The following is a 14679-nucleotide window of genomic DNA, read 5'->3' on the forward strand; positions in this document are numbered from 1 at the left end:
CAAACCATGAGATCGTGACCTGAGCCCAAGTCAGACGCTTAACCGACTGAGCCACCTAGGTGCCTCAAGACATGTTTTAATTGAAAGGAACATGGTGAGTGTAGATAGTTTTAACTTAAGGAGTTTTGTCAAAACCTACCGAGTTTTGGGATTCACCTTCTTACATATAGTATTTTTCTTGCTAATTAGGAAGAAATGTGAGGACTGATACTTTAAGGTTTTTTTTGAGGGGAATTAACGTTTTTGAATTTATATACAGTTAAAAATCACTTTTTTGGTATACAGTTTGGTGAGCTTCTACACATGCCTGGGACAGCGTCTTCTAACCTCCTATACAGACAACACGCGGAACAGTCCCGCACCCCAGCTGTGTTCCTTGTGCCACGGCCTTATGTTCAGTGCTCCCCCAGCTGCTGAGCCCTGTGAACCACTGTTCTCTGTGCCCACGCTGTTTGCCTTTTCTAGAACGTCATACAAATGGGTCCATACAGTGTGTCGCCCTTTGAGAATGGTTTCTTTCACTTAGTGGGCTACATTTGCGGTTTATCCGTGCTCCGTTCGGATGCCAGTGGTTCATTGCTTTCTGTTGCTGAGTACTCCTTGGTTGTGTGGGTACATCATAGTTTGTTTACCTGTTCCCCAGGGGAGGGACATTGGGCTTGTTTCCTGGGGTTTGATTACCCAAGGAGATAGCAGCTATAAGCCTTACCTTCGGGTAAGGTTGTGTGAATAAAGACTGTTTCGCTTGAGGAAACACCCAAGGGTGAGATTTCTGGGTCACGTGGCAAGCGTGTGCTGAATGGCATAAGAAGCTACGAAATCGTGATCCCGGGTGGCTGTGCCGTGTCGCACTCCTACCCGCAGTTCCTGAGGGTTCCTGTCATTGTGTGTGCTCACTGGCGTTTGGTATTGTTTATTTGGCATTTTTTATTTTAGCTGTCCTACAGAGTGTGTAGTGAGAGCTCGTTTTGACTTTAATTTGCATTTCCCTAATGATTAATGATGCTGAGCATCTTTTTATGTGTTTAGTTGTCATTTGTATAATTTCTTTGGTAAAGTGACTTTTTTCTTTTTTTTTTTTGCTATTTTTATTGGGTTGTTGTCTTACGGTTGGGTTTTGAGAGTTCTTTGTATGTTCTTGATGTGAATCCTTTGTGACTCATATATACATATATATGCGCATATATATATGTGTGTGTGTATATATATATATATATATATATATATATATATATATGTATATATGATTTGCAAATATTTTTTCCCAGTCTGTGACTTATCTTTTCAATCCCTTAATGGAGTCCTTTGCAGAGCAAAAGTTTTTTTTCTGTTTTGGTGAAGTCCAATATAATAATTTTTACTTTATGGGTAGTTCTTTTGGTGTCCTGAGAAGAAATCCTTGCCTAACCCAAAGTCATCAAGATTTTCTCCTATGTTTTCTTCTAAGAGTGTTATAGTTTTACATTTTACACTTAGGTCTGTGATTTGTTTTGAGTTCACTTTTGTCTGCAGTGTGAGGTTTAGGTTGAGGGTTTTTTTCTTTATTTTGCATATGGGTGCCCAAATTGTTACAGCATATTTGTGGTAAAACCTGTCATCTCTCCGTGATTTGCCCCTTTGTCAAATGCCAGCTGTCCATACTTGCGTTGGTCAATTTCTGACCTCCGATTAGTTCCATTGGTCTGTGTGTCTTCTTTCACTAGCACGGCATTCGTTGTCTTGACTCCTTAGCTTTATAGGACATCCTAAGATCAGGTCGTGTGAGTTCCCCAACTTTGTTCTTTTTTTTCTGAATTGCCTTTACTCTTCTGGTTCCTTTTCCTTTCCATATGCATTTTAGACTCAGCTTGTGCATATCTACAAGGACCATTGCTGGGATTTTGACTGGGATGACAACAAATCTATCGATCAGTTTGGGGATATTTGACACTAGCGTGTTTTCCTTGCTCTCTTTCATCAGAGCTGTGTGGTCCTCAGCAGACAGGTCTTAATATTTTAATTTTAAATCTCTTACAGACTGAATTATGGAAATGGGAAGTGAAGAAGAAAAGTGGGAGAAGCTGGATGCAGAATTTGATCACTTTGTGGTAGATATGAAGCCCTTTGTTCTAAAATTACCTCATAGGTCAGGTAAGATTATGATTGTAAACTAGATTCTTTTAAAAAAATGTTTATTTATTATGTTTGAAAAAGAGATTGAGAGGGAGAGCGAGCACGCAAGTGGGGAAGAGGCAGAGAGGGAGGGAGACACAGAATCTGAAACGGGCTCCAGGCTCCGAGCTGTTAGCGCAGAGCCCGACACGGGGCTCGAACCCACGAACTGTGTGATCGTGACCTGAGCCGAGGTCAGACGCTTAACCAACTGAGCCACCCGGCTGCCCTGTAAACTAGATTCTTAAGATTAATTTTTTTCTTTATAATGTTTCCTCAAACCAGTGAACTATCACAACGAAAACAAAGCTGAATTCCTTTAATAACAATTTCATCTGAAGCTGATGTAGGATTGTTTGCTTTGAGCTATCCAAGGGTAAATAGAAATTTAGTGATAATATTCTAGAAAACTGTGGAAAGATCTTAATATGATACCACTCTTAGACATCATGAGCTTAAAGCCCATGGATCTCTAAAGTTTCTTTAGAGAGTTTAAAATTTCTTCTCAACTATTCCTTCCTGCATCTTTTTCCTCCCTGAAATGCTTCCTCTTTCAGGAGCCTGCTGTCCCTCTGCTGTCTAACAGTTTTATGTATCAAAGCAGAAAAGAATCTGTTGGTCTTGTATGCTTGTTGGTTGACTGAGTGAAATCAATTGCAAATGAGTTTTTGTTGCTACCTTGTCTGCATTTCTTGGCCTGTTTTCTCTAATTATGGAATGAGAGTCTCTGTCTCAAATCAAAGACTTTCCAGATAATTTAAGGCATCAGAAGACAATTGGAGAGAGGTTGAGGGGGCCAAGATGATTCTCTAAGTGACAATAGGCCGTAAAGGCAAATCTGATTTGGTAGTTTGGCAGTGGAGAGCGGGAGTGGGGCCAAGAAACTCTGGCTTTTACCCGAGTTTTGTCCAAGTTCCCTCTTTCCCTGAGGTGTTTAAGTGAACCGTGTGTTCAAAATGAGGAAGCAACTCAACATTAGATATTTGTTCCAGGATGCTGCGCTGGGAGAAGGGAGCGTCGTGTAGCAGTTGTGCATTCTAGTGCCACCCATTGTTCCACGGCTGTAACCTTTCCTAGTCAGCATGGTCTTTCTTCCAGGCTTCTTTCCCAACTGTCTTCTCTTGCCTCGTCAGACTTTAACCTCCTCTTTCTTCTTCTGCTAGTCTTCAAGATGCATATTTCATGTCCCGTGGCCCATTCATGGGTATTTGTATTATTCGTATATTATTTGATTAATTGTATTCACAATGATATCTATGTTGTGTTCTCTTATGATGTTCACTACTTTTTTTTTCTTTTTCATTAGATCTGCTCATTAGGAAAAACTTGTATTAAAGTCTTCCATTATAAATGTATTTCAAATAAAACTACCCTCATATTTCATCTTCTTTTAAAAATGGATGTTAGGTACATAGAATTGGATTAATTGTAGTCTTTGGTTCATGACTCATTGCCGGTATTGGTATATCCTGCCCTTTTATTTAATTAATTAATTCATAGTGAATGATCTGGAACTCACATCCTAGTCAAGAGCCTGAACAATGATAATAACTTCTATCTTCTTCTAGCTAAATTCTACTTCTGATAATTGCTCTCCCCAATATTGTAAGTAGAGTACTGAATTCTTTTCAGTAATGAAATTGTACTGAATTCTGGCCATTAGGATATTATATAGGTTTCAGTTTTCTGCAAGACATTTAGAAAATACATAGTTTGAAAAAGTGTTTCCTTAAGTTTATCTGTTTTACTTTTCTTTTTGCCCCAAGTACCCCCAGTATTTCATGAACTTTGCTTTGTGGTTATATAATTTTCAAAGCTAAAAATACAAAACTTCTTAAAAGGTTGGCCCTCATACCTGTAGTGATCAATCTGGTATGAGCAAAGCGGTAAATCCAGCCCTAGCGATTTTTGTAGGTAAAACAATAAATGAATGTGACCTTTAGAAACTAAGAGATTAAAACAGACTTACGATTTATGTTAGATATATAATCCTCAGGTTGAGTTAGACTGATAAAAGATTAATGTCAAAATAGCTTTCATGAGACCTAAAAACAATTCTGTGTCACGTTCAGATAAAGTAGTCAATAGGTTATATGGTGGATTAAACAGTACTGTATTTTTAAGGTAGTTTTTAAAAGGATAATTATATTTGCTAAATTACATGTTAATAGCCCTCAATTATTTTTAGAGGGATTAAAAGAAAACCCTAAATTAATCAACTCTAAATCTGAAATTTATCAGCTTTAATAAAGAAAACATTTGGAATCTAATTTTATTTTTTGTTATTGTTTTTTAGAAAGGGAGAGAGAGAGAGAGCACGAGTGGGGGAGAGGGGCAAAGAGAGAGAGAGAGAGAGAGAGAGAGAGAAAGAATCGTAAGCAGGCCCCATGGTCAGTGCAGAGACTGATGTGGGGCTCAATCCCATGACCTTGGGATCATGACCTGAGCCAAAGTCAAGAGTCAGATGCTCAACTGACTGAGCCACCCAGGTGCCCAAGATCTAATTTTAGATTAAGTTTAAAATGCTTACATAAGATTGCATTTAATATCTCTTTTGGTTTCTATAATTGGAATCATAGGAAGATTTTTTCAAACCAACTAAGATTATCTTAGAGATGTGTTTATAGTAAAATTTTATCTCTTTTAATATTACTTTATCTCTTCTTTATCTGGTAGTGATCCAGAGATTTTATTTTTTAGAAAGTACTGGTTTGCATTTGTCTTACCTGATCACTAATGAACTGAAAAAGATAAACCGTAGACCAGGGTGTTGGCGAACTGTAGCCTCCCAGGGCCACATCTAGCCCACTACCTGTTCTGTAAAGTTTTCTTAGAAAATACTGATGCCCATTTGATTCCATATGGTGTGCGGCTGCTTTCATGTTATGGTGGCAGAGCCGAGCAGGTGTGCCAGAGATCAGACTAAAACGAGGACTATCTGGCACTTGACAGAAAAAGTATGCCAGTCTCTGCTCTAGACCAGAGCAGGTGTTTTGTAGGTCTTTAACGTTTTATTTTCTGAAAAATCCAGCTTCTTTTTTTTTTTTTTTTTTATGTTTATTTTTGAGCGAGAGAGAGACAGAGTGTGAGCGGGGGCATGGCGGGGGCGGCATGCAGAGAGAGAGGGAGACACAATCCGAAGCAGGCTCCAGGCTCTTAGCTGTCAGGACAGAACCCAGTGTGGGGCTCGAACCCATGAACCGTGAGATGACGAACCGCGAGCTGAAGTCGAATGCTCAACTGACTGAGCCACCCGAGTCCCTGAAAAATCCAGTTTTTAATAGTTCTTACGTATCTCTAGAACGACAGAGGTGTGCGCTTTGGATCAGAAAGCTGTGTGAGCCTTCAGGAACAGGTGCAGGACTAATGGGCAGGAAGAATCGGAACCTGTATGCCAAACTGTTACTGCATATGCTTAAGCGAGGAGCTCTCGAAGGCCCCTTTACACACCGACCGGAACCAGGCACGCTGAAAACCTTACCTTCCTACATGGTAGGTGTCACTGACCAGAAGATGTATGAGTTCCATTTCTTTAAAAGTGTCAATCCCCTTTGGGATTGGTTATATTATTGAGTTACAAGTCCTAGGTAATACATTAGTTAAAACTGTTCTTTTTCCTTCCTAATTTACTTTTTTCTACTTTGAATAGAAATCAGATTTGGCCTTAAGGGGACTATGCTTATTGATGGAGCCATCCCACAGTATTCTGCAGTATTTCTAAAAAACTCACAGTGAATTTTTTGGTATTGAGCCTTAATTTCCCATTAGTTTTTGCTGGATTACATTAACCATCATTTATGTGTATTAGTAAATTCTAGTTTATGAAACTCTTTCACACACATTGTTAAAAAATTCATGAGAGGTTGGATTGAGAGACTTCTAAAGTTCCTTTCTTCTCTAATGAAATGATGACAGGAAGTTGGGAGTTTATACATTGTTCAATTTCACTGTCAAAATCAGCTATTAGAAAGGCAGTTATAATTATGTTTCATTGGTTAATTGTCACTGTCTTGATCCTTGTAACCATGAAATATGCCTTGGTTTGTGTGGTGTTTGATGAATACTTGAGAAATCTGGAGTACTAGGTGTTGGTAGTGGACTGTTTTATGTATGTACGTATATATATATATATATATATATATATACACACACACACACACACACACTATATTAGTATAGTATCATAATATTATACTATACTATGTAAATATAAATATATATATATATTTTTAAGAAAGCTAACTTTGTGAGTTAACTCTGGTTAACTTAAACCCATTTGCAGTCAAGAGGCACATTGCACACTAAATGATAATTTCTGTTATCCAAGTTAGAGATGCCAAAAGTTTTTGTTTTTTTTTTTTTAATTTCAAGGTCATTTCTTTTTTTTTTTTTTTTAATTTACTTATTGTTTAATTTATTGTTAGTTAGCATATGGTGCAACAGTGATTTCAGGAGTACATTCCTTAATGCGCCTTACCCATTTAGCCCATCCTTCCTCCCACAACCGCTTCAGCAACCCTGTTTGTTCTCTATATTTAAGAGTCTTTCATGTTTTGTCCCCCAAGATGCCAAAAGTTTTGATGCTGTTACCAATTGTACGTTAAAGTAGAGCCATATATTTTGCTTCAGATCAGTAGTCTTGGCGATGGTAGTTACGTGATATTTGAACGTTGCAATGACTGCTGTGCATGTCTGACTTGGGATAGAGGGTCGTGTGTCACCTCTCCCAGAGAACAACTTCTCGAGGATTCTTTGTGTGGGATTCAGAGAATTGTTGGAGAAGTATCCAGTTAATGCAGAGTTTTCTTCAGAAGGGTATCAAGAAGCCCACGCTGCTTGAAAAACTATTAGTGGGTGAATGTCCTCTTCTTAAAGACCCAAGGGGGAACGTTTTCTGAAACGTGTTCAGATGTTAAGATACCAGTATATTGCATCATACTCATTTCATAGAATCATCGGAAAGGCTTTACTTCACAGATAATAACAACAAGAAGGTCCAGAGACCCGTGTTGGATTTTCTAGTTAGTTTATGGCTTGGCCAGAACTAAATTACAAGTCTAGCAACACCTCTGTTTCTCTTCCTTTAGCTTAATTGTCTAGCCTAATTTTTGTTTTTGATTTTTATTGATTGTGGGTTCTCTGCCCACTGATTTTGTGTGTGTGTGAAGAGTGATTAATGATCACAGAAAGAAATAGAGTACATGATTTTAAAAAGAACATTCCATTGGTCTTTTTTTTTTTTTTTTAATCGGGCATTTCTAATATTCCATTTTATCTCCACTATCAGTTTATTAGCTTCGTGTCTCCTTTTTAGTAGTTGCCTTAGGGCTTACGATTTGCATCTTTAATTTGTGGCAGTTTACCTTCCAAAATATTATACCAATCTATGGATTATGGAAGAACTTTACGGGATTTCCTCTTTCCGTTCTTTGTGCTGTGAGTTTCCAAACATGTCACTCCTACATGCATTTTATTATTATTGTTATTTTTAATTTTAATTCCGATGTAGTTAATGCACAGTGTTATATTAGTTTCAGGTATACAATATAATGATTGCACACTTCCGTACATCGCTCAGTGCTCATCCAGACGAGCGTACTCTTAATCCCTTCACTTATTTCCCCATCTCCCCACACACCTCCCCCCTGGTAACTACTAGCTTGCTCTCCAGAGTGAAGAGTCTGGTTTGTTTGTTTGGTTCCTTTTTTCTTTGTTTTGTTTCTTAAATTCCACATATGTGTGAAATCATTGTGGTCCATTTACCTTTTTATAAAGCTGTATTTTTTTGCAGCACAAATAATTATTAGACTTACTTGTCATGTAATTTTTATCATTTATCAGATTTCTTATACACCAAAACATAACTAAAATGTAAAATGTTATCCGTTTTATGTATTCTAATATTTTATAATTCATTGTGCCTTTCTGATAATTGAATTTGAGTATTTGAAAAGTTATTACCAAACTTGAAACTTGATGGACATCTTAAGTAATTATTTCATTATAGTGCATTTTGAAAGAATAATTTTTCTAATTTTTAAAAATCAGTCCATCTATTTTGATGAACCAAATCCAGCACAAGCAAAAGTTTCAAGCCCGGAAGGATTACCAGACTGGGTAATGGGTGAGCTGGGAACCAGTGACCACAAATTAAATGAATCGTGGAAGCTTTCTTCTGGAGAAGATTACTCTTTGGTGCAGTCGCCGACTGATGTGCACAGGTATGCTGTGAAAATGGGATTCATATGGGATTCGTCATTTAGCTTACCTTCACAACTTCATATATTGTTTCTCCTGGTGGTGTCTTTCATTTTTTTCATTTTTATGGTAAGTAGTTGGTTTAGTTTATAATTTTGTTAAAGTTGAGGGCTGTGAAGGGATGTTGGGTAGGTAAAACAATTTAACTTCTTTCATATATTCAAGATTCCCAGTGCATATTTAGCCCCTTCTGGGTATCCGTTAAATATATAGACATGTATTTATATATGTATATATGCCAATACTTGGAAAGTAGTGCCTGAGAATCTCTAAATAATTTAATTCTCTGTGTTCCTTCATGACAAGCATGAATTAAGAACATTATCAATGACTTGAACAAAATATAACATCCTGCATATTCATTTCGAAGCTTATACTTGAATTTCTTTTCTTTTTCCCTATTGAGCGGTATTTGTTTTGATTTAATAATGACTTAAAGGTAAACCCCATTCAACTGTGCTTTCCCACTAGAGCACTAAACTTAAGGATTTTTAGTGCAAAGAAAGATAAACTTCTAAGTTTTGCAAATACACAAAAAGTAGATTATTGTTGTAGGATAACTTTTGGCTCTTACGAGGGATAGATTTACATTGGGCTTTTAGCAAATTTTGAATTTTACCCTTGGCACTGTTTTCTGAAATGTCAAAATGTTGCACGGTGGCAGTTGACATGGATCGTACTTTATGCTTCATCCTCACCGTTCTCTTGGTAGTTTTCATTTTTTGGAATTTGGTTTGGTTACCAGTGTCATCTCTCTTTTGTGCTGTCATTTTGTTCGGTTTATTCCTTAATCAGATGGAGAAATGTTATTAGCGATGTGAAATGTCTTCCTGGTTGACGCAGCGCGTTTGATGTTTTTCGGGCCTCAGGCATTCTGGTGGAAAAGAACGGACGAACACAACGTGAGAGATCCAGCCCATGTGAAATGTTTTGATGAGAGAGGGGACACAAAATGGAGAGGCGAAAAAGGAAGGGGTGATAGAATTCAGGGTGCATTCAGAAGATTAAAAAGAGGTGAATAGATGAGTCCCTAGCACACGGTGTGCAGTGCTTGGTCTTAGCAGTCGTAGGAGATTTAAAAGTAGAGGAGGTGTTACTGTGGAATTTTCGTTAGCCTTATAGCAGATCAACGGAGGTGTGAAGAGAATGTGGTCTGCATGCAAAGGAAAACACAGTTCTCGGTTTGGCTGAAAAATCGGTGAGATCTCACAGTCCGTGAGCTTGGTGTTTGCCAAAACGTTTCTTGCGCGTCCAACTGAAAGCTGCGTTCCTTCTAGGTATAATGCATATGGAGTTTACGGTATAAAGGTGAACTAAAGTAGTTTCCCATATCTTGGAGCTGAGACCAGAGGTTGGAAACTGACGATCTTCTTGGACTCAATGAATCACGTGCATAGATTTGCTTTGTTTGACGTCTGTAGTGTGTTTAAGGATTTTTGAACGAGTTATTCGAAGTGAACCATTGGGAGTTTTACATAAAAACATAATTTTCTGGGGGTGCCTGGTTGGCTCAGTCAGAAGGGAATGTGACTCTTGATGTCAGGGTTATGAGTTTGAGCCCCGTGTTGGGTATAGAGATTAAATACATTAAAAGAAACCAAAACTTAAACAAAAACCTGACTTTCTGGGCTCCTTAAAAAACTAGAGACTCAGTCGTCTTTCCAGAAGCCAGTCACACGTGGGAGTTAAGTGACACTTGGTTACTGCCCCAGTAAATGCCTTCGCTATTCGCTGCTCATTTTTGGCACTGACTTTGAGATCAGTCGCATCTCTGTTTGACTATGAACTTTTTCTCCCCTTTTAAGTAGGGTCGAGAGGTGGAAGAAGTATTTCTTTTAACGCTTTTGCATCCTATCACAAGTGGAAAAAAGAAAGGTAGACGAAGAGGGGTCCGAAAACTCAAAAAGAGGAGGGAGACCACATCTTTGTAGAAGTGAAGAATGTCCCTATGTCTGGCAGCATAATCACTCGTTTGTTACCCAGATCCTGCAGAAATTCGCTTTCTGATGTTGTTTTAGATAAACAGGGAAGAGCATTAAGTGCACGGATTAATTTCCATGTAGTGGTTATGTGTAGTTGTGGGGATATTCGTGAAGATTGAGGTGTGTGTTAAATTGAGGCTTAGGGTAGAAAACAGACTTGAGATCTCAGGAAATCCAAGTAATGGACTTTCCTTTCTCGGAACAGAGGATAAAGTTTAAGAAAATTTAGTGAGAATATTCTTCAGATATTACTCTGTGACTTTTCTGGAAAATGATACCATGGTGAAATCTCCATAATTAAAAACATTTTTAAAAATTTTACTTATTTGTATTTATTTATTTGTTTACTTATGTATTTATTTTTGAGAGACAGGGAGAGAGGGTGCAAGGAGGGACAGGAGAGGGAGAGGGGGAGTCCCAAGCATGCCCCACGCTCAGTGCGGAGCCCAATACGGGGCTTGATCTCATGGCGGTGAGATCATGACCTAAGCTGAAATGAAGAGTCAGATGCTTAACTGACTGAGCCACCCGGGCGCCCCCAAACCTCCCCAATTTTAACAAATAGCTTCTTTTTCTTTGTTGCTCACCTATAATAAAATGGCATTTGATGCAAATCATTCAAGTATGAGGCGTGCGTAATCAGTTATATAATAAGTAATTAAGGGGAAAAGCAGGTAGTTCTTTGGTGCTACTCAACCCTTCAGATCTCACAATTCGAAAAAATCTTGCCTGACACCGCAGGTCTATTTAAGTGACTCTGTGTTTCCTTGTTCGTGGCGTGCAAAGTCTTCTGTTTCTGTTCTCCGTGCTAGACTGTAAATGTCAGGAGGCAGGGACTGTGCTTTCGCTATTTGCACTGTGTTTCCAGGGTCTCGCACCGGGCGGGGACCTCTTGGGAACCACGTAAGTATTTATATTTGATAAGTGCTTACATGCATGAGTGACTGTGTTGTGTCAGGCACTGCCACTTACTTAATTTAATGTGTACAAAAACCTTTGGAGACAGGTAGATTGTGACAGAGAGGATGGCCCATAAGGATTTAAAAAAAAAAAAAATCTTTTAGGACAAGTTGAGGAAAGGATCCATTTTAGAAGTTAAGAGAGGTGTGGGTACAGGCTATAGGGATGCCCTTCACACACCGTGAGTGATCTAAAGACACTGAGCTGGGAAAGACAGACTGAATGAACTGTCTTTCTGGTCAAGTGCCCGAATATCACCGAGGCTAATTGACAGCCATTTAGTGCTGCAAAAACAAAAGCTCTCAGACTATCTTTTCTTCTATTGTTCTCTTCGTTTCATTCCATCATATTTGCAAATTTTAATTGGACTTAAAATTTGAAGCCACAGGTCCACGAATTAACAGATATTTGTAATTTTGTGAACAGGAAGGCATTAAAAAGAGTAAAACTGACATTTCTTTTAGCTAATGGCAATAAAGTTGATTTAAAAGCCAAGTAAACACATGATGTGTGAGAGGAGATCAGAAGGGGCGGGAAGAGCCCTACTGATGGTCTTACTGTGCCAATGAAAAAGTCAGTATCTGCTACTGTTGACCTAGTACATCTCATCAGTTCTGCAAGAAATTGTTTTAAAAAGTGTAAGAGGCTTATAATATTTGACACATGTATGTTTTTATAGTGAATAATTTATTGTTACTTAGAACTGAAGTTTAATGCTGCCTCATAAATTTTACAAGCACTTCAACTTGTCCTTTGAAAAACCTCTTTAATCTTAAAAGATTTTTCCCCTTAGTGTTTCTTTTTTGATCACTTTATAAAATCCTGCTTTACTTAGACCTTTTTGTATGTGAAGTATTTCTAATGGCATTTTAGATTATGCTGTTTGTGTCCTAGCCTTTTCATATTGTTAAAGATGCAGGGCCCTTTTGAAGCCTCTTTGTTAGGCCTCCCTATTCAGGAGAGGTGGCACCTTCCCTTTACCTTTATTCTTCCTGTAAGAGACGGGGCGTTCTTCGTTCTAAACACGTTAGAAGTAGTTTGAGGTTATATGCTATCGTGGTTACTCTCATGCTTCCCCCCCCACCCCCCCAATACACATCATCCACTAGTAAGCTTAGCATTTCACATTGGATTGCTTTGACATGTAGCTAGTCCCATCCTCGTTTTATTCTTTGCTTTCCTTTTTCACCTTTCTTGTTGAAGGTTATGTTATTACCAGTGTTTTCTTTTAGAAAAACCCCTTTTTAAATTGCATTGCTGTTTTATTAGAGATCTATTACTGTATTTTAATGTCAAATATCTGCTTTTCTTTTTAAAAAAAATTTTTAAAGTTTATTTTGAGAGAGAGAGAGAGAGAGAGAGAGCGAGCATGAGCGGGGGAGGGGGAGAGAGAGAAAGAGGAAGAGAATTCCAAGCAGACTCCGTGCTGTCAGCACAGGGCCCCGTGTGGGGCTCGATCCCCTGAAGCGTGAGATCGTGACCTGAGCCGAAATCAAGAGTTGGATGCTTAACTGACAGAGCCACCCAGGCGCCCCCTGCTTATTTTCTTGACAGTGAAAAATTTACCTACATTTGAGTTTGGTGCATGATTTTACAAAATGTTACTGATGAGACCACAGACTTAGATCTCATCCCTGTACAGTTGGGCTAATTTCATTTAGTTCTACAACCATGAGCTGTATCCATAGATACTACTTCCTGGTCATCCTTCGGGTACTTACCACTATGATCTGGTAGAGACCTTAATTGCCTTTGCGGTTGACGGACTTCCGGGTAACTCCATGGTCCTCCTCTGGGTGTTCACAGTCTTATAATCCCTTCCTCTTGAGTTCAGGCAGGACCTGTGACTTGCTTCTCATAGGATATGGCAGTGGTGATGGGATGTCATTTCCATGATTACATTATGACACATAAGGCTCTGTCCTGCTAGCAGACTGACTTCAGAGTCTTGCTGTCTTTTCCTTGCTGGCTGTGAAGAGCCAGGCTGCCATGAATTCTCTAGCTCTCAGGAACTGAATGCTGCCAACAACCATGTGCACGGGGAGGGTGGATCCTTCCCCGGTAGAGCCTCCAGATGAGAACCCAGCTCTGGGCAAACCATGATGGCAGCCTGCATGGCCCTAAGCAGAGGACCCAGCCCAGCTGTGTCTGTACTTCTGACCCACAGAAACTAGGAGAAAATACATCTGTGTCGTTTAAAGCTCTTCAGTGTGTGGTAATTTGTTACGCAGCAGTAGATGACTAGTACAGTTTTTATCCTCATTTTGGGAAATGATACAACCCATATACAATACATGCTTCTTGTAAAAACCTCAGAGTAGAAATATGTGGAGTAAAAAGTCAAAGTCTTTCTCTCCATGTCCTCCTTACTCCACTTTGCTCATGGGAAGTAATAGTCATCAATAATTTGGTGTGTATCATTCTACAGTAGCCACGTAGCCACACATAAGTTATTAAAAAATTATACATTAGTTTATACTGTATGTCCTGTGGTGAGACTGGCTCTTTTTCCGCTTCACTGTATCCGAACCTGTGTCATGTAGCCTGTGCAGTCTTTTTAACCGCCGATAAGAATCCCTAGTGTGGGGGCGCCTGGGTGGCGCAGTCGGTTAAGCGTCCGACTTCAGCCAGGTCACGATCTCGCCGTCCGTGAGTTCGAGCCCCGCGTCAGGCTCTGGGCTGATGGCTCGGAGCCTGGAGCCTGTTTCCGATTCTGTGTCTCCCTCTCTCTCTGCCCCTCTCCCGTTCATGCTCTGTCTCTCTCTGTCCCAAAAATAAATAAAAAAAAACGTTGAAAAAAAAAAAAATTAAAAAAAAAAAAAAGAATCCCTAGTGTGGATTGACTGTAATTTAGCCTGTCTCTGTCGCTTTTAATTCTTCACGGTTATAAAGAATGCCTTCGCATCTCGGTACACATACCATTATGCATCTGCATGTATTTTTTGGCTACTGCTGATGCTCAAGAAAGAAATCACTGTTTTAGTAGCCCGGTACGTTAACAAATTTAACGGATAAGGGATTGGTGGGATTATTATCAGGTACGCCATCTTGCGGATTGACAACAAAAATCTATTTGGGCTAGTGTGGAGAGATCTCTAAGGTACATAAAGTTTCAAAGAAGTTTATAAAAGCATAGTAAGCTTCAGTGTATGTGTGTGCATGGTGTATTTCAAAGAGGATATATGGACACACATGTGTACGTGTGTTTGCGATATTTCTGGGCGCCACACGTGAAACAGTTTTACCTTTAGAGAGAGGGACTAGTCTGGTGTGGAATGTTAAAAACTTTTTTGTACATACGTCTATGTTAGTTTTAATAGTCACATAC

The 14679-nt window shown here is 39.0% G+C and overlaps 1 protein-coding gene and 1 long non-coding RNA gene across 4 annotated transcripts in view; one reads left to right on the top strand and one right to left on the bottom strand.

The window, feature by feature from the left end:
* The window catches only part of CEP112 (centrosomal protein 112), a 412041-nt gene that overhangs the window by 5196 nt on the left and 392166 nt on the right, over positions 1 to 14679 (top strand). For 2 of the 3 annotated variants that reach the window (XM_042916491.1, XM_042916492.1), the window contains exons 2-4: positions 2017 to 2130; positions 5453 to 5643; positions 8200 to 8372. In XM_042916491.1, the coding sequence (XP_042772425.1) occupies positions 2025 to 2130; positions 5453 to 5643; positions 8200 to 8372 (470 nt within the window). In that variant the 5' untranslated portion in view covers positions 2017 to 2024. Of the gene's footprint in view, positions 1 to 2016; positions 2131 to 5452; positions 5644 to 8199; positions 8373 to 14679 lie in introns of those variants that run through there. The other variant, XM_042916494.1, reaches the window with a different exon arrangement.
* On the bottom strand, positions 8953 to 13242 carry LOC122206889. Its single transcript, XR_006196615.1, has 2 exons — positions 13073 to 13242; positions 8953 to 9283 (listed from the first exon to the last, which is right to left on the bottom strand). It is a non-coding gene; the product is annotated as an uncharacterized LOC122206889 (long non-coding RNA).

Source organism: Panthera leo, chromosome E1 (genome assembly GCF_018350215.1).
Source record: "Panthera leo isolate Ple1 chromosome E1, P.leo_Ple1_pat1.1, whole genome shotgun sequence".
Lineage (NCBI taxonomy): Eukaryota > Metazoa > Chordata > Mammalia > Carnivora > Felidae > Panthera > Panthera leo.